The 19,312-nt window shown below is 44.6% G+C and overlaps 1 protein-coding gene across 8 annotated transcripts in view; it reads left to right on the plus strand.

The window, feature by feature from the left end:
* The window catches only part of Armh1 (armadillo like helical domain containing 1), a 51,318-nt gene extending 34,852 nt beyond the window's left edge, over positions 1-16,466 (plus strand). For 7 of the 8 annotated variants that reach the window (XM_040756852.1, XM_040756857.1, XM_040756855.1 and 4 more), the window contains 6 exons: positions 14,306-14,428; positions 14,503-14,575; positions 15,293-15,422; positions 15,522-15,599; positions 16,002-16,083; positions 16,159-16,466. In XM_040756852.1, the coding sequence (XP_040612786.1) occupies positions 14,306-14,428; positions 14,503-14,575; positions 15,293-15,422; positions 15,522-15,599; positions 16,002-16,083; positions 16,159-16,280 (608 nt within the window). In that variant the 3' untranslated portion in view covers positions 16,281-16,466. The remainder of the gene's footprint in view (positions 1-14,305; positions 14,429-14,502; positions 14,576-15,292; positions 15,423-15,521; positions 15,600-16,001; positions 16,084-16,158) is intronic. The other variant, XM_040756858.1, reaches the window with a different exon arrangement.
* The last annotated feature ends 2,846 nt before the right edge of the window (positions 16,467-19,312 follow it).

The following is a 19,312-nucleotide window of genomic DNA, read 5'->3' on the forward strand; positions in this document are numbered from 1 at the left end:
GAGCGGTTGGTCTCTCATATGGTTCTTGCCCTCTGCACTGAAGCCCCTGCCTGCCACCACATCCAGCTAATTACTGTGCCTTTGACACCTGCACCTGTTCCAAGAGTCAGAATTGTGAATGAATGAATGAATCCTGTCAGTGATAGGATGCTCATCCAGTGTGCACAGGCCTGGGTTGGACTTCAAGCACTAAGAAAAAGAAAAAGGAAGCCTAGCGTGGTGGTACAGACCTCTATCCCCAGACTGAGACAAGAGATTCACAAATCCCAGGCCAACCTGGGCTACAGAGTGCGACTGTCTCATAACATAACAAACAAACACCATAGGAAATGTCTTTCTAAAACAAACAAAAAAGAAACCAACTAATTTGGACATTAATGGCATCCATAAGTTTTCATTTACTGAGTCATTCATTTGTTGACCTTCCATGGGTTATTTCACCTATTTCTCAAAATAATCTGTAGGAGTATAAAGCCTGGGACTTTCCAGGCTGTCAGATGGTTAAGGAGATGAACAGTGGAGGGTCTATGATGGCTTCTTGATTTCCTTCCTTGTTTTCTTTTTCCTTTTGAGGCTGTTGTGCAGTCTAGACTTGTCTTGAACTCTCTATCCTCCTCTGTCAGCTTCCCGAGTGCTGGGATTACAGGCATGCAGCCCCACTGGAGGCCAAGTCTGGTCTGTTCATAAGCCTCTCAACTCTACCTCCCTACTGGGATCATGAGCCCATTCCACTGCCCAAACCTCAGAGGCTGGGTCTGGGAAACCTGACTTGGGCAAAGAGGGAGTGAAGCAAGGTTAGACAGACAGACAGGAACACACTCAGGGTCGGGGCTGGAATCAGGTGGGCTTGTGCACTCTAATAGAGGGTACCAGCAGCAGTATTGACTTCCTACCTCTGAATCCGGGAGCAGCTGTGTTGTGGACAGATGAAAAGGAGCACTGGGGACTCTGGAAGCAAGCAGTCTCCAGCTATAATTATCTGGGAGGAAGAGCTCAGCTTGATAGTCTCTGGACATACTGGTTTAGCTAAAGACCACTCACTCATCCCAATTTGTACTTGGTCCTGGGGAACCAAGTCCCTCTGAGCCTCACCCAGGGAAGGCTTTACCATTTCCATGGCTCTGAGGCTCTGGGGTCCTTGACAGGGCTGTGCTTGTGTCAACGGCACACATTCAGACCTTCATTTGTGGCCAAGCCTCCTAAATAGCCTAACATTGTGTCCTGTTAGAATTTACAGGACCCAGAGGCACTGGCTGCTCTTCCAGAGGACCCAGGTTCAATTCCCAGCAACCACATGGCAGCTCACAACTGCCTCTAACTCCAGTTTGAGGGGATCTAACACTTTCACACACATACATGCAGAAAAAAACATGAATGTATATGAAATAAACAAGTAAGCCTCGCCGGGCGTTGGTGGTGCACGCCTTTAATCCCACCACTCGGGAGGCAGAGGCAGGTGGATCTCTGTGAGTTCGAGGCCACCCTGGTCTACCGAGCGAGTTCCAGGACAGCCTCCAAAACAATGCAGAGAAACCCTGTCTCGAAAAAACAAACAAAAAAACAAGTAAGCCTCAACAGGACCACATAGACACCACACCTCAGTGGGAAGAAGGCCAGATAATACTGTGACCACCACAAAGGGAGGTGACATTCTATGACCAAATGTGATAGACTTCTCTCTCCTCCTTCAGTTGCCAAGCTTTAAAAAGTGTGTGTGTGTGTGTGTGTGTGTGTTACTGTGGGTGTTCACAGAGGTCAGAAGAGGACACTAGATCCCCTGAAAACTCTAGAATTTCTTTTAATGACCATCCCACTTAAGCTAAGTCAAAGTCAGGACTGAGAGAGGATTTCTCCAAAGTGGTCCTGCCTGGAATTTATCTCCATGTATAACTGCTTTGAAGTGAAAAATGGCATTTTCTTCTCAGGAAAGATGGCAGTTCCAGGAACTGGTGGCAAGAGGGGACTTATCAGAATTAGCAGTTAAAGTGACAAAAGCAGTCACTCATTGTGTCCTTTCCCTAGAGTGAAAACACTAGAGAGGCCTAAGCCCACTAGCTTGAGGACAGCCTCTTGAGCAAAATAGCAAGTCCCTGACTCAACAACAACAAAAACAAAAAATAAAAAATAAAAACAAAACCAGGGTGAGATGGCTCAGAAGGTAAAGATACATGCCACCAAGCTTGTCAACCTGAGTTCAAGCCCCAGTGTCCTCATGGACTGAAAGGACAAAGTTTTTATTTTCACATTTTATTTTATTTTTGGAGGCAGTGTCTCACTGTGTAGACCTGGAACTCACACAGTCTGCCTGTCTGTTTTTCAAGTGCTTGGATTAAAGCCATGTATCACCACATCCAGCTAAATGTAAACCAAATTCATTTTTATTTTATTTTTTGAGATGGGTGTTTTGCCTTGCATGTATGTCTGGTGCCTGTGGAGACCAAAAGAGGGCACTGGATCCCCCTGGAACTGGAGTCACAGACAGTTGTGAGCTGTGGGTGCTGGGAGCTGAACCCAGGTCTTCTGGAAGAGCAGCCAGTGCTCTTAACAGCTGAGCGATCTCTCCAGTACCTTAAAAACCTTTAAGGGAAATTAGTGAGCTCAATTGGGAATCTTAAATGGAGGGAGTTATGACTCAGTGGTGCCATGTTCCCCAGAACTGTAAAAAAAAAAGCACTCGGGAGGCAGAGGCAGGCGGATCTCTGTGAGTTCGAGGCTGGGCTAGTCCGACAGCCTCCAAAACAATACAGAGAAACCCTGTCTTGTAAAACCAAAAAAAAAAAAAAAAAAAAAAAAAACCTCGAGTCAGATATTGGGGGGGGACTGAAAGATCAGAGAAACAAAGTAGCCAACCACTAGAGAGTTCTTACCTCTACCAAGGTTCAGCAAAAGGGGCAAGCCTGTCCTCAGACTATATCCTCAGATTGAATACTACTCATACTGTTGTCTCAGACTGCCTCAGACTCCTATCTCCACCTCCCTAGTCCTGGGATCACCTTTGTGTGAGCTCTATTTCTCTTTTTTTATTTTATTTATTTATTATGTACACAATTCTCTGCCTGCAGGCCAGCAGAGGGTATCAGAGCTCTTTCAAGGCGGTTGTGAGCCATCATGTGGTTGCTGGGAATTGAACTCAGGACCTTTGGAAGAACAATCAGTGCTCTTAACCACTGAGCCATCTCTCCGGCCCTCTATTTCTCTTTTAGACTGGATCAATTTTGTATAGCCCAGGGTGGCCTTGAACTAATAGAGATCAGTCTGCCTCTGTCTCCCGAGTGCTGGGATTAAAGGTGTGTGCTACCACTGCCTGGCCTGTATGGTTGACTAGTGTGGCTAGCTTTGCACTCTGATCTTCAGGCAAGCTTTATTTGTTAGACCATAAACAAAATATCACCACATTTCCCCTTTTTGTCTAAAATTAAATAAGGTTATAACTAATATAAGAAAAACTATATACAATAAGTATGATAACTATATACAGCACATACAGGCAATAAGTATATCAACAATGTCTATCCATTTTTGCATTTGACAAATTCAGAGAAAACACTCCATTATCTATCCTATCTTGGTGAGTCCAAACAAAGTGTTGTACCTAATTCACTTTCTATTCTAACTTGCATTACCAACTCAACATCTTTTTATGTCTCTCAGCCATACTTTACATTTCTTTAGTGAATTTCTTTTCTGAGTCTGGCAAACATGGAAAACTGTAACTATAACTATCTAGTCCCCAACTCCCTCAGAGTCCCAAGAAGGAAATAACATAAACTGAATAAGCAGAAGGTGCAAGCAAGCAACCTCCAAACAATTTGACAAATGACAGAAAAGGCTCCTCTGCAAAGCTGGGGCATCCATCTTTGGCTTAAGGCCTAGAATATTTGATAGACTTTCCTATGAAGCAGGATCTTTGAAGGACTGTCCCATCTTGTCTTGGCAAGGTTATACAGTCATTCTCTTTTTGTGTCCTGCTTGTACAATTTGGACAGCATTCTGTCAGCAGTTGAGACAAGGGCACTTTCTTGCCCAGTGGTTGGTTTTTTGCCACAAAGAAAGTAAACTCCATGTGGAGTTTCTCAATGTCCATCATCTTTCTGAAGTAGATTGGTGCTGCCAGGAGCAGACATGTCTCACTGTCATAAATAAAAGAACCTGTGTTATTAAAACACCTTAAATACCATATTTTGTAAATCTCTGAAGTGTTTGAAGACAACCTACCTATATAGACTATATCGCTTTTGACCTTAAAGACACCTAATATTGCCGGACGTTGGTGGTACACGAATCCCAGCACTGGGGAGGCAGAGGCAGGCAGATCTCTGTGAGTTCGAGGCCAGCCTGGTCTACAAGAGCAAGTTCCGGGACAACCTCCAAAGCCACAGAGAAACCCTGTCTCGAAAAAACAAAAACAAAAAAAAAGATACCTAATATGACTACAAGTTTAATTGTAATAGGTGACTAAATACTAACCTACATTTCCTTGTTATCCTAAACAATTGGTAGTAACTTTCAATGACTAGAAATTTGCATCACATTGTTAAGTGAGCTATATAGGTACAGTAACTTGAGCAAGATTAGAAACAAATGTACAGTAAATTTTAACAAAATTAACCCTAAATTTGAATCAATATACAAAATTTATATACAATATACAAAAATCCAACCACATGTAAAATATTTAAAACTAGTAGTTGCTTTATAAGGTAGGTTCAATAACCTATCTTTTTATCATATTATATGTATATTTCCCCCTTTTTCTTTTCAGAGTAGATTCAATAATCTACCCTTTTATTCTATCATGTCTATATTTCCCTTTTTTCTTTCAAAACAAGAACTCTAAGCTGGGCAGTGGTGGCACACACCTTTAATCCCAGTACTTGGGAAGCAGAGGCAGGCAGATCTATGTGAGTTTGAAGCCAGCCTAGTCTACAGAGTGAGTTCCAGAACAGACTACACAGAGAAGCCCTGTCTCGAAAAACAAACAGAAAAGAACCCTGAATCTAATCTCCTTTGTTTAGCTTTTTCCTTGACCATTATCAATAACAACTAGTAACCAATCCCCCTTGATGGGGGATGTCTATGTATATGTATATGTATATGTATATGTATATGTTTCTCTTATTGGTTGATGAATAAAATACTGACTGGCCAGTAGAGGCAGGAAGCTAGGTGGGGCTGCAAGAGGAAGGAGACAGGAAGGCAAAGAGAGGCCACAGAGAAACACCATGTACCAGAGGAAGGAATAACAGGTCCATTCCCTTCTCCAGTAAGATAAGACCATGTGGAAATACTTAGATTAATAGAAATTGGTTAATAATTAAGAGACAGCTAGCCAGTAAGATGCCCTAGCCATCAGTCAACAGTTTTATAATTAACATGTCTCTATGTACTTACTTTGGACTGAATTGGTGGTGGGACCTGGAGGGACAAAAACCTCCATCTTCACCCCCTAAACAATGACAAACATCCATAATCCATAAAACAACCAAAAACCACCCACCCCACCTCTTGGAAATGTGACCATTGGCAGCTTTAAGAGATTCTGGAAAGAAATTTTTGGGTTAATTATCAAGTCCTGGGAGAGGTACCTGTATCATTTGTTATCCAGTCTCTACATAATGGGAAGATGCAGGGCTTGTCTCAAGTCCTGGCTGGAGTAGTCTGTGAGGCTGGGTCATCTAGGCCACCTTGGAATTGTCCCGAGAAGTTTATAGTCAAAAGCTGTTATTTGGGCGATGTTTTTCAGCTTAGTGGTGTTATCATAGTCCTGGTGGAATCATTGTTGTAGGACCCCATCATCCTTTTGGAGACTTCAAAGGTGGCTGTTAGGTGTGGTCATGGTTCACTGCAGAAAACTGATGGAGAAATCATGTACAGGAAGGTAGATGAAGCCTTTTTCTAGAATTAGTACTCTATGTGACCATTAATATCATGAAAAAATTTAATATATATAAATCTTATAAATTTTGAGATGATATTTATACTGTAAAAAAGCTGTTAAAGAGGCAAAATAAAGCCAAGGGATTATGAGATTAGTGGCAATACAATAGTCCTTAAGTATTTGTTTTTCTTCTGTCCCATATCAGGTGGTTTTTCTGACATGAGACAGATCTGGATTTTACTTTAGTAAGCTCGCTTGGGTTTAGAGAAGGAGAGAGCCATACTCCAAAGCCAGTTTTAATATTTAGTTGGACTGGGACTACAACATGACCATGTGCATTATATGTCTGTAGAGAACAGCATAAACAAACATTTGGAAAGATGTATGAAATTTTATCTTGTTGGAAATGTGATATACTCTGTTTCTTGGAACATTTCTTCTGGATGATTTGTCCTTTTTCTTCAGATGTCTCATTTATGCAGTGGTCTTCAGATTCCTTAGCTGGATGCCTTTAGTCTTCTGAAAAGACAAAAGCAAAACCCTTCCCCAACCCTAACTTTGGGGAGGTTCCTTTTTGGCAACTTATATATGATCAAATGAAAAGCATTTGTTAATTTTGTAAGTTAGGTTAGACTAAACATCCATGCTGCTTGATGAACTATCATCTCTTCTAATTAAGACATTTCTCTTGTTCAAATAGTATCTTTATCTTTCTTGATGGTATCCATAGCTTTTCTTCTCCTGTGGAAACAAAAGCAAACCCTCTTCCCCATCGTAACACAAGCCTTGGTTTCCATTCTGAGGTCAACACATCTTTAAAGAATACAGATTGATTTAATTCCATATTTTTTCTGATATCCAATGTCTCTCCATGGGTGTTGTTCCTTTCTTGTTAGCGTTTAGAAAATTCAAAGTTAATAAGGCATTATGTAATCTATTTCTGGGGTCTTTATCATCACTTTCTGTTTATTTAGCATATCCTTTCCAGTTCGATTTGGTCTTTCTATAACGGCCTACCTATAGGATTGTGTGGTATTCCTATAATATGCTTTATGTAAGTTCCAGGACAGCCTCTAAAACAATACAGAGAAACCCTGTCTCAAAAAGCCTATACATATATATATATATAATATGCTTTATATTATAATAAGCAAAAACATGTTTCATTTTCTCAGAGACATATCCTGGAGCATTGTCTGTCTTTATTTGTGCAGGTATACCCATGATGGCCATAACTTCTAACAAATGTGTGATTACAGAATCAGCCTTTTCTGAACTCAAAGCAGTTGTCCACTGAAAACCTGAATAGGTATCAATAGTATGGAGTGTGGTGTACATATTTTAATTTTCCAAATTCTACAAAATAAAACACATCCATCTGTTAGATTTTTATCCCTTTTAGTACCCTTTGGGTAACTTCCTACAGGTAGAGGAGTTTGGTTGTATAAAGAACAAGTAGGACATTTCCTTATAATTTCCTTGACTTGTTGCTATGTGATGGAAAAGTCTTTTTGTTTTTAAACCTTTGCTATTGACATGATATTTTTTATGAAATTCTGGGGCCTTCATCACATTTCCAATCAATAATTGATCAATTTCTTCATTACCTTATGCCATGTGGGTTCTGGGAATTGAACCTGGGTCCTTTGGATATACAGACAATGCTCTTAACCACTGTGTCATCTCTCCAACCCCAACAGTTTCATTTATTAAACAAACTTTTAGCCAGGTGCAGTGACATGCCTCTAATCCCAGTAACTTCTGAGACTAGGGAAGGAGGATCCCTTTGTTCAAGACTTCTGGCTAGCTTGAGCAATATAGTGAGATCTTATTTTAAAAACAAAATAAAGCAAAACAGAGCAAGCCAATAATCAATATTTACCTAATGCCTAATATGCAGCAGAATTAGCATCAAATACTGAATATTTAGTGATAAACAAAACTGACACAGTCCCTGTCCCCTTGGAGGCTTTGTACTAGTTGGAGAGAAAGGGAATAAACAAATGATCATATGCATATTTTTCCTGTTATGCTGAAGATTGAACACAGAGCCTTGAATATACTCACAACTTCCCAGGTTCTTCACACACACACTTTCCTGTGGAAAGAGAGGCCACAGTAGGCTTCAAGTTTTTCTACAACTTGTATCTTGGCACTCAGATTAACCAACTTTTTTAGTGATAAAACAAAAATGATAAAACTGATAATTTTTTTTTTTTGGTTTTTCGAGACAGGGTTTCTCTGTGGCTTTGGAGACTGTCCTGGAACTAGCTCTTGTAGACCAGGCTGGCCTCGAACTCACAGAGATCCACCTGCCTCTGCCTCCCGAGTGCTGGGATTCGTGTACCACCACCGCCCGGCTCTGATAATGTTTATAACTGACATTACATAAGTCCCATCTCAATTAGTTATCCTCTCATCTAACTGTTCCATTTTCAAACTGTCCAGCATATTATCATATAGAGACCTAACTCATTTCATTGTAATTTGGGGAAAAAACCTTTTTAACTAATTCCCCACTTCAAGAATTCCCAATTGTCGCCGGGCGTTGGTGGCGCACGCCTTTAATCCCAGCACTCGGGAGGCAGAGGCAGGCGGATCTCTGTGAGTTCCAGGCCAGCCTGGTCTACAAGAGCTAGTTCCAGGACAGCCTCCAAAGCCATAGAGAAACCCTGTCTCGAAAAAAAAAAAAAAAAAAAAAAAAAAAAAAAAAGAATTCCCAATTGTCTCACCAAATCTGCTGACAAAGACAGAGGAGCATAAACCAGAGTAGCATGTCTGTTGGAGAACACGCAGTGACCAGTCTGGCTAAGGACAGCTGCAGCTGCTAGTGTGTAGCTGTGTAGCTGTGAGCTTAGAGAGGGGTTCTAGGGAAAGCCCCCAACCCATGGGGGAAAGGGATCCGGCTGTCTGAAAAACTGCACACAGGGTTGTGTGGAAGAAGCATGTGTGGTGGGAGCTGCCTGAAGGCAGAGCCAGCCAGTCTGGGGCGGGTAACTCCAGCTGAAGGCAGAGCCAGGCAGTCTGGGGCGGGTAACTCCAGTTGAAGGCAGAGCCAGCCAGTCTGGGGCGGGTAACTCCAGCTGAAGGCAGAGCCAGCCAGTCTGGGGCGGGTAACTCCAGTTGAAGGCAGAGCCAGCCAGTCTGGGGCGGGTAACTCCAGTTGAAGGCAGAGCCAGACAGTCTGGGGCGAGTAACTCCAGCTGGCTCCATTGGAGCCCAGGTGCCTATGGGGTTTGTTGCAGAGATGCTGCAACACTCGATTAGAGGCTTAGGGAAAAAAAGAGACAAGAACCTAGCTGTCTGGTCAGAGTCCTGAGTGCAGCTTCAGCCTGTGCCCGTGGCTGCAAAGCCACAGGCAAGCAGCTTTTTTTGAGAACTCCTACCCCAAAGGTAAGGTGCCAGATATAGCATGAGTTCCAATAGCTCTTAATAAAAACCCAGAGTCAGATATTGGGGATGGGGGAACTGAAAAATCAGAGAAGCAAAGCAGCCAACCACTAGAGAGTTCTTACTTCTACCAATATTCAGCCAGGGGAAAATCATGGCCTCAGACTGCCTCCTCAGACTGAATCCTGCTCAGACTGTTGCCTCAGACTGACTATGAGCTCCTGTCTCCACCTTCCCAGTGCTGAGGTCACCTTTGTGTGAGCTCTGTTTCTCTTTTAGACTGGATCGATTATGTGCAGCCCCCCAGGGTAACCTTGAACTAACAGATCAGTCTGCCTCTGTCTCCCAAATGCTGGGATTAAAGGTATATGCCACCACTGCCTGGCCTCTATGGCTAACTAGTGTGACTACTGGGATTAATAGTGTATGTCTTGTCCCTTGCCACCAAACATAGCAGAGACAAAGGATATTTGAACTTTTGCATAGAACTTCAAAAGCTGTTAATTCTGTCTGTCTAAATTAGGTATCTAGCAGGGCATTGGTGGCGCACGCCTTTAATCCCAGCACTTGAGAGGCAGAGGCAGGCGGATCTCTGTGAGTTCGAGGCCATCCTGGTCTACAAAGCGAGTTCCAGGACAGCCTCCAAAACAATACAGAGAAACCCTGTCTCAAAAAACCAAAAAAATAAAAAATAAAAAAATTAGGTATCCATTTCTACATTAAAAATCATCCCTAAAAAATGTAGTAGTAGAGATAGTAAATCTCTCATAATGTAGCCCATGTTAGGACTTGAACTCAGGCTGACTTCAAGTCCTTGATCCCACGGCCTCAGCTTCCAGAATGCTGGATTACAAGCATGTGCCACCACATCTGGTTAGTAAGAGACCTTTGCTCATAGCTGCTGTTTGTCCTCACACCACGGCAACGGTGTCTCTCAGAGATCCAGCCTGCTGTGGTGGCACATGGCAATAATCCAAACTGGGAAGCAGAAGCAATTGTTGGAGCTCTGTGAGTTCAAGGCCAGCCTGGTCTAGAAATTGAGTTTGAAGGCAGCCAGAGCTATACAGTGAGACCCTGGAGAGAGAGAGAGAGAGAGAGAGAGAGAGAGAGAGAGAGAGAGAGAGAGAGAGAGAGAGAGAGAGAGAGAGAGAGAGAGAGAGAGAGAGAGAGAGAGACAGAGACAGAGACAGAGAGACAGAGAGACAGAGAGACAGAGAGAGAGAGAGAGAGAGAGAGAGAGAGAGAGAGAGAGAGAGAGAGAGAGAGAGAGAGAGAGAGAGAGAGAGAGAGAGAGAGAGAGAGAGAGAGAGAGAGAAGAGAGAGAGAGGAGAGAGAGAGAGGGAAGAAAGAGAAACTAATAAAAAGAGAAAAGAGAGAGAAATCCAAGGTCCTTCCAGGTCCTCCCAGGGCCTGCAGAATGGCTCAGCAAGTGTACACGCTTGCCTTCAAGTCTGATGACTGAATTTGTCCTCTGACCTCCATAGGTGCACTGTGGAGTGCAAGTACATTTTGCACACACAAACACATCTGCAAACTAGATAAAGATAAAAACAATTAAAAATAGGTAAAAATGTAAAATATTGAAGATAAAATAATAAACAAAGATAACTAAATAGAAAGATAACTAATTCAACAGAACAGGAAAGACTCCCTAAGCACTCTCTACCCGTATGCTTCTTCTGCCTGACCCTCGCAGTAAGAAACGAGGCCAGCTCCCACTCACGGGAAGTAGGTTCTGTCCTGGAAAAAACAAACATACCACATGTTGGTGGGGCTATCAGGATGGCTCAGCCTTTCCTGCCAGCCCTGATGACCTGAGGTCAGTTCCCCAAAGGCACACAAAGATGGTAGAGGGAGGGCTGGAAAGATTGCTCAGTGGTTAAGAGCACTGACTGCTCTTCCAGAGGACCTGATTTCAATTTCCAGCAACCACAAGGTGTCTCACAATCATCTCTAGTGGGATCTGATGCCCTCTTCTGGAATATGCAGAAAGGGCACTCATACACATAAATAAAAATAAAAAGATGGAGGAGAGAACTGACCACCATGTGTTCTTAGTGCAGCACGCATGCTGTGGCACATGTACCTCCACACGCACACACACGTCATACTCTCTCAAATAATAACACTTAAGGAATTTTTAAAACTCGGTTGGAACCTTTGAAATCTGCCATAGGAACTAATGAAAACCGCTGAGACAGGGTATGGAGATGTTTATGTGTAATTCCAGCACTGAGGCAGGAGGATGGAGAATTCAGATGACTACATGGTGCGGCACTCTTTTTTCCCTTAGTTTTATGAGACAGTCTCTCTATAACATCCTTGACTGTCCTGGAACTCTCTCTGTAGACCAGGCTGGCTTCTGACTCACAGAGATCTCCCTATCTCTACCTCACAAGTGCGGGGATTAAACGCATGCACCACCACCACCCAGCCACTCTCCTTACAGATTGAGGTCTCTCCCTGAACCTGAAACTCACCAGAGTGAGCTGAGCTGACAGCTTGTCCTGGTACCCCCATCTCTAGCTCCCTAGTGCTGACAGTACAGTACAGTCACCATGGCAACCCAGCACTCACCTGGGTGCTGAGGACATGAACTCCTCTTCTCAAGCTCGCTTTCCCAGCACCTTCCCCTGCTGACCCTCTCCAGCCCTTTAGCTCATTCATGTGTTTGTTGATTATTTGTGGTGGAGCAGGTGCACGCCACAGGGGCGTGCAGGTCAGAGGACAGCTAGAAGTACCTTTATCCTCCTGCCGTGTGGTCCTTGGGATCTTAGTCAGTTTTGGCTTCAAGTGCCTTTGTCCACTGAACCAGCTCATAAGCTCTCCCCAACACTCAAAAATAATTTTCAAAATAGTTTTGTAATGCCACATGAAGGCAGCTATAACAGGAGGATTGCCACAAGTTCAAGGCCGGTGTGATCTACATAACTGAAACACTGAAGAGTCTGTGTCTAATAATCAGTCAGTCTATCAGTGTTTGGTGTTTTAATATTGGTCTTTGATTATGATGCAGTGAAAAATGCAGTGAATCAATCTGTTTTTTAGTGCTTCTGCATTAGTGTTTGAATAGGGTGCAGTTAAAAGAGTAACAGAGTCCACAACAATCAGAGAGCACAGTCTGCTGGAAAAAGTTTACGTTGACTCGCACTTCCTCAGTCCAGCCAGAGGGTGGCAGTCTTGTCTAGAAGTGCATAGTAAACTAGAGTCCTGATTTCCCAAGACTCTAGGAGCAGAGAATTCTGCTGCTTCAGACTCCAGAATATGTGGGCACCTTGGAAGTGGCTGCATGTGTACAAAAGGTTTAGATTTACTCTGTTCATTGTAAGGGCTTCTTCATCTTGGTCTATAAGATGATTATATTTATAGATGTATTCATATTTATACACAGATTAGCAGAAAAACTTCTTACTTCCCTAAACACAGATTCTACAGAGGAGGATCAAGGGAGGTGCTGGTTAGCTGAGCTTTATGGAGAGTTAAGCAAAGGCATCAAGGCTTCCAGTTATAGAGGGACCGGAAGTGACTGCAGGCTCTGGGAGCTTGAGGGGAGGAGGCAGGAAGCAAGGGTTTTCTGGTTACACAGAGTCCCCAAAGCAAGAATTACCTGTGACGATGTCTGTGTGGGCAAGTGTCAAGCCCCAACCTCCTCTTCCCATGACAAGATCTTTCCTGGACAACAAGGATGGCATGTCAGAGGAATCCCGTTCATAGCCACTGGCTGGTTAATACAGATTCCTTCATGATGTCAGCCCATTTGCAGAGGGCAGTCTTTCCATCCATTCCCATCCACAGAGTGCAGTTTCTCCAATAATCAATTCTAATGGTGGCAACACTCGGGAGGTAGAGGAAGGCGGATCTCTGTGAGTTCAAAGCCAGACTGATCTACACAATGAGTTCTAGGCTAGCCAAGGCTATGTACTGAATCCCTGTCTCAAAACAAAATAAAACAACTCTAAAACTACTCACACATACATTCCAGCACATTCACATGCACGCACATACAAACACACACCTGTAAGTGTGATGTTTTACTTTCACCCACATTTGGAATATCCAAGGTCCCAGGTGCTGGGGAAGACAGAGTTTCAATGGGTAGCCTATATTAGGCTGGAATTTGCTATGTAGTACAGGTTATCCTCAAATGCATAATGCCCCTACCTCAACCTCCCAAGTGCTTAGAGAGCAAGCCTGTGCTACTACACTGAGCTGCATAGGTGTGTACGTATGTACGTACGTATATACATACATACATACATACGTAGATACAGGGTCTTGATCTACCTAAAGCCTAAACTATCATCAAACTCACAATCCTCCTGCCTCAGCCTCTGCAGTGCAGGAACTTAGGCATCTCCCTACAGAAAATGTCTGTGAAGGAAGCGGGTCTTCTAGCCACCATTCCTGGCTATTTTTTTCTTTAACGACCTGGAACTCCTGATTCTCCTGCCTTCGCTTCCCAAGTACTAGGATTACAAGCATGTTGGGGGGCATTTGCATGTCATGGTGCACTTGTGACGGTCAGGACAACCTGGTGGATCACTTCTCTACTCTTTTTACCTGGTTTCTGGGGATCAACCTCAGGACAATAATGGGGAGTCTCAAAAAACAAAAGACCCAGCCCAGGCCTGAGGATGTAGCTAATGGGTGGAGTGCTTGCCTAGAATGTAGGAGCCCTGGGTTTTGATTCTTAAAAGATAAATTAAATCTGTCATACCCTGGCCCCTTCCTCCTCCATCGAACCCGAATTCCTCCAAGCTGATGGCAACTCATTTCTATGGGCCATAAACCTCCAGCTCTGACCTGACAACCTTTCCTTGGCGGGCTCACCATCCCCTTCTTCCCTCTGACTCCTACTCTTGCTGGTGTCTAGTCACAAGCTCCAGACAGGCAGGAAGTGTAACCTCTCCATATGAGGCCTTACCAGGTTCTGAGCAGCAGAAAGCAAGCGAGAGGTGGTGGTGGAGAGGGCAGAATAGAAGGTAGTGATGATCTCTGAAGGACCAGAGGCCTCTCCAGCATCTCTGTCCTCCCCAGCCATCGAGCTGATAAAGGACCTGATCCACTATGACGTGCGCTTGCCTCTACTCAAGGGCCTTGTGGAGCTGCTTATCCCATCAGTCAAGGAAACTTCCAAACTACAGGCCAAGATCTTCACTGGTAGGACTCCTGATATGGGACTGCCCCTGGAGGAGGGAAAGGGCTTCCTGGCTAATGGTCCCTCTTTTCTTCAGAATCATCGATTCTCGAGATCACCACCCAGCTACCAGTATTCCTACAGCAGGCTGCAGCTGCCAAGACCATTGGGTAGGCCAGCAGATGTCTGCAGGCCCATGCACTTTTCCACATCCTGAACCCTGGGGTTAAAAGCATGTGCCACTGTGTCCAGCTCATAACAATATATATATATGGCTAGACAAGGCAGAGGCCAGCAGATTTCTGTGATTTCAACCAGCCTTGTCCACATAGTGAGTTCTGGGATTTAGAGTAAGATCCATTCTCGAAAGAAAGAAAAGAAAGGAAGGAAGGAAGGCAGACAACCCTGGCAGTAGTGGCCTTTAATCCCAGCACTGAGAAAGCAGAGACAGGCAGATCTATGTGAGTTCAAGACCAGCCTGGTCCACAGAGCTAGTTCCAGGAGAGGCTCCAAAGCTACAGAGAAACCCTGTCTTGAAAAACAAAACAAAAGACAGAATAGTATGGTTATGGGCTTCTCAAGGAAGAATTGCAGCTCATTGTCTTGTTTCCTGTTTTTTTGTTGTTTTTCAGTAATGTCTCCCTATGGCAGGGAGTAGGTGAGGCTGTCCTGGAACTCTCTACATAGACAGGCTGGCCTGGACTCACAGAAATCCACCTGCCTCTGCCTCCTTAGTGCTGGGATAAAAGGCATGTGCCACAAAGCCCAGCTCTGCTGGAATTCTACTTTCTCAGCTGGAAAGAGGGAGGCTTCAGACTTGGGGTGAGGGACTCCTTTCCCCTCCCACGTCTCCACAGTTTTCCCTGTCTTCTTATCCTTCCTCAAAGGATCCTGGCACGAGATGACTTCAAAGTGGCCGAGGAGCTGCTGCACATGCGCGTGATCCACAGCCTGATGATAGCCATGGGCAACACCGACCACAGCAACAGCCAGAGACTGGCCAGCCTCACACTAGAGGTGCTCGGGCTGGGGTGGGCGTGGGCAGACTGCAGGGCATGGGCAGTCGAGTCAGCAGATACCCACACCGTCTTGCTGCCCCGTTCACTTCTGCTGCAGTTCTTTGTGCAAATGTTCCCATTGGTGGAGGAACATGTCCACAAGTCCATGGGGGAGGAACTCTACCAGCTCTTCCTTGTAAGTATGTCCGTTCCCACCAGCCCCAGCAACGGCCCAGGACAGAAAGGTGACCCTTGTGCACAGAGGGAATCTAGTTTCCTGACTTGGCCACACACACACACACACACACACACTCACACATACTCTCTCACACACACACACACACACACACGCACGCACGCACACACTCACTCACATACACTCGCTTACACACACACATACACACACACACACACACACACACACACACACACACACACACACTGTCTTCTCGTCCCCTACCACCTGCCCTAATTCCTAAACTGGGAGCAGGACCTCTCTGCCTCAGCTGCTCTGTGTGCAGTTAACCTTCCTCTCAAGACCCACTCCAGGAGCACAGTGCTCTCGTGTGAGGCAGGCTCTCCCTGCTTCTCTCCTCAGAGCAATGCGGAGATCTTGTATGCAAAAATGGATAGCATTCAGGCTGACATCTTGGCAGCCAACAAAGTCAATGTTACCAAAGGTGAGCAGGGGGTGAGGGGACCCGGAGCCCATGCAGAGCCAGCAATTGTGCTCATGGTGACTTTGCTGCCTGCAGCATTACACCTCTGTGAAGGCGCCACCAACAGCTGCTTCAGCTTTTTCATGGGCCCTGGAGATTTGAATCAGGTGGAATATGTCACCCACTTTGAGAAGCTTCGTTCGGAATCCAAGGAGTGACAGAGCCCCTGTGGCAAACAGGAAGGCCAAGACTGTGCCTCATGGAAGCCTGACTGCCAGGAGGAAGGCATTGAAGACAGTTAGTGCCTCTTGGTTCTGGGTGGGAACCTGGGACTTAGAAAGCACAGTGGGGAAGAGGGGAAGCTGTTGCTGGGAAGGATCTAATAAAGAGTTGTGATGCCTGGACTGTGTAGTGTGTGGAATGGGGATCCACAGAAGCAGTGTAGTAGGGTTGGGGGGTGCTCCTACAAAAGCAGGTCCCAAGGAAACTGTCATCAAGACTCTGGAAGAGCTCCAGGGAATCCTGTGGCCTTAATGGAGGCCCTTGACCCTTTAAGACAGTGGTTCTCAACCTTGCTAACCCTGCCACCCTACAGTCCCTTGTGCATTCCCCCCCTACAGCCATAAAGTTATTTTCATTGCTACTTCATAACTGTAGTTTTGTTATGGTTATGAATCATAATGTAAACATCTGTGCTTTCCGATGGTCTTAGGCAACCCCTGTAAAAGGGCTGTTTGACCCCAAAGGGGCCATGACCCACAGGTTGAGAACCACTGCTCTAAGTAATCTCACAAATACACACACACACACACACACACACACACACACACACACACACACACACACACGCCTGATATGCTCCTGCCTTTTGCTTTGGTTCTGTTCCCTCAACCCCTACTATTCCAGCCATACCTTAACATCTCCTTGTGTCCAATTAAACATCTCCAGCCAGCCTGTGGTGGCAAACGCCTTTAATCCCAGCACTCGGGAGGCAGAGGCAGGCAGATCTCTGATTACAAGGATGTATTTGGCTTCCTTCCTCTCATTGCCAGTGACCGGAATAAGAGACCAGTGCCACCCAGCCCAGCTAACTCACTCTTGTGTTTCAGTTTTGATTTAGTTTGGGTTCTCCTGCTCTCCCTGTTGTTCATTTTCTCATTGGGGTTTTTGTTTGGTTGATTGGTTGGAACTCACTCTGTGTATCAGGTTGGCCTTGAACTCACAGAGGTGTGTCTGCCTCTGCCTCTGGAGTGCTGGGATTAAAGGAATGCACCGCCTGGAGAGATGGCTCCATAGTTAAGTCACTGATCTTCCAGAAGACCTGGGTTCAATTCTGAGCACCCACATGGCAGCTCATAACTGTCTATAACTCCTGCTACCAGGGGATCTGACACCCTCACACAGACATGCATGCAGGCAAAACACCAATGCACATAAAATACAAATAAGTAAATTATTAAAAAATAAATAAATGGGGGCTGGAGAGATGGCTCAGAGGATAAGAGCACTGCCTGCTCTTCCAGAGGTCTTGAGTTCAATTCCCAGCAACCACAAGGTGGCTCTCAACCATCTGTAATGAGATCTGGTGCCCTCTTCTGGCCTGTGGGCATACAGACATATGCTGTATACATAATAAATAAATAAATGTTTTAAAAAATAAATAAATAAATGAAAGCTTGCAGCACCCCACCCCACCATGCCACACCCCCAGCCAGCAGTATGTTGGTTTTTCAAGACAAGGTTTCTCTGTGTAGCCCTGGCTGTCCTGGAACTGATTAAATAGACCATGCTGGCCTTGAACTCACAAAGATCTGCCTGCCTCTGACTCCCAAAAGCTAAAGTCAAAAGTTAAAAGTTAAAGGTGTGCATCATCACCACCTGGCCTTCTTGGGGTTTTTGTTAGTTTTGGTGTGGGTCATATGTTATCTTTAGATTTTGTTTTTCTTTGCTATTGTTTCTCTATGATACTTTGTTGATGTTTTTGTTTTGTTTTGTTTTTTTCCAGCCAGGATCTCTGTGTATCTCAGGCCAGTCTGGAACTCAGATATCTGTCTCTTTCTGCCTCCTGAGTGCTGGGATGAAAGGCTCGAACCAGTGTGACCCAGCTGGGATTTTTGTTCTTGTTAACATAGATAAAGGAAAAGTGAAAAAATAATTCCCCAAAGTGGAATAGGCTCCAAGGAAGGAAATCTAAAGTTTTCTTTTCTGATTTGGTTGGGGTTTTTCCCCAAATGGGGAGAGCTGTTTGTTGTTGTTTTGTTTTACGACAGTCTCACTTAGCCAGGGACAATTTTGAGTTTTGGTCCTCTGGTCTTTGCCTCCCTCGGATGAGGTCCGAAGCACAGGTTTTACAGAGCTGTGGGTAGAGCTGAGGATTTGTGCATGATAGATAAGCAATAGACCTGGAGAAACAACCCCCAGCCCTGTCTGTGAGAATGCCAGAGCTCAGCTGCTCCCCAATACCTCTGCTTTGATGTATGGTTACTCCTCAGGTTGGTCAGAGGACTTCAGTGAGGCCTTGAAGAATTGACTGCAGTTATACAAAATGCATGGACTTTAAGGGGGTAAGAGAGAAAGGGAGATGGGGTTGGGAAAAAGAGAGAAACGCATCACTCAGGGGGGAAGAGGCAGGCAGATCTCTGAGTTCAAGGCCAGCCTGGTCTACACAGTGAGTTCTAAGGCAGAGCTACACTGAGAAACGCTGTCTCAAAATAAATAAATAAATAAATAAATAAATAAATAAATAAATAAATAAAAGTCAAGTTGGAAAGAGGAGTTTACCAAGTTATTTTATAGAATTAAAGAGAGCTAAGACTGCCTGTTTTCTTCGGCGTTTCTATGTAGCCCTGACTGTCCTGAACTCACAGAAACCTGTGTCCTCCGTGCTTTTGCCCAGCTTTTCTCTACGAAGTATGACACAATGAGACCAGTATGAACAAGAGACCCACACGGAGAAAGAGCACAAAGTATCCTGAGGTGGCGAAGGAGCAGATTTACCAACAACAGTGGGAGAAAAGCCATGCTTTCATTTCCAGCTCTCTCAAGAAGTGGTGAGGAACAGGCAGGTGGGTCTCTGGATCACACAGCTCTACAACAATCAAAGCCACAGTGAACGCAGACTTGGAAATACACAGAAAAAAGAGAGTTGCAAAACCGTCCAGGAGACCCACAAGGAACTTGCTATTTAGCAAGTTTCCTTACTGCATACAAGTAGTAGTATCAAAGAACCTCCTTTTGAACAACAGGTAGT

The sequence above is a fragment of the Mesocricetus auratus genome, unplaced genomic scaffold, assembly GCF_017639785.1.
Source record: "Mesocricetus auratus isolate SY011 unplaced genomic scaffold, BCM_Maur_2.0 Super-Scaffold_100014, whole genome shotgun sequence".
In the NCBI taxonomy this organism is placed as follows: Eukaryota; Metazoa; Chordata; class Mammalia; order Rodentia; family Cricetidae; genus Mesocricetus; species Mesocricetus auratus.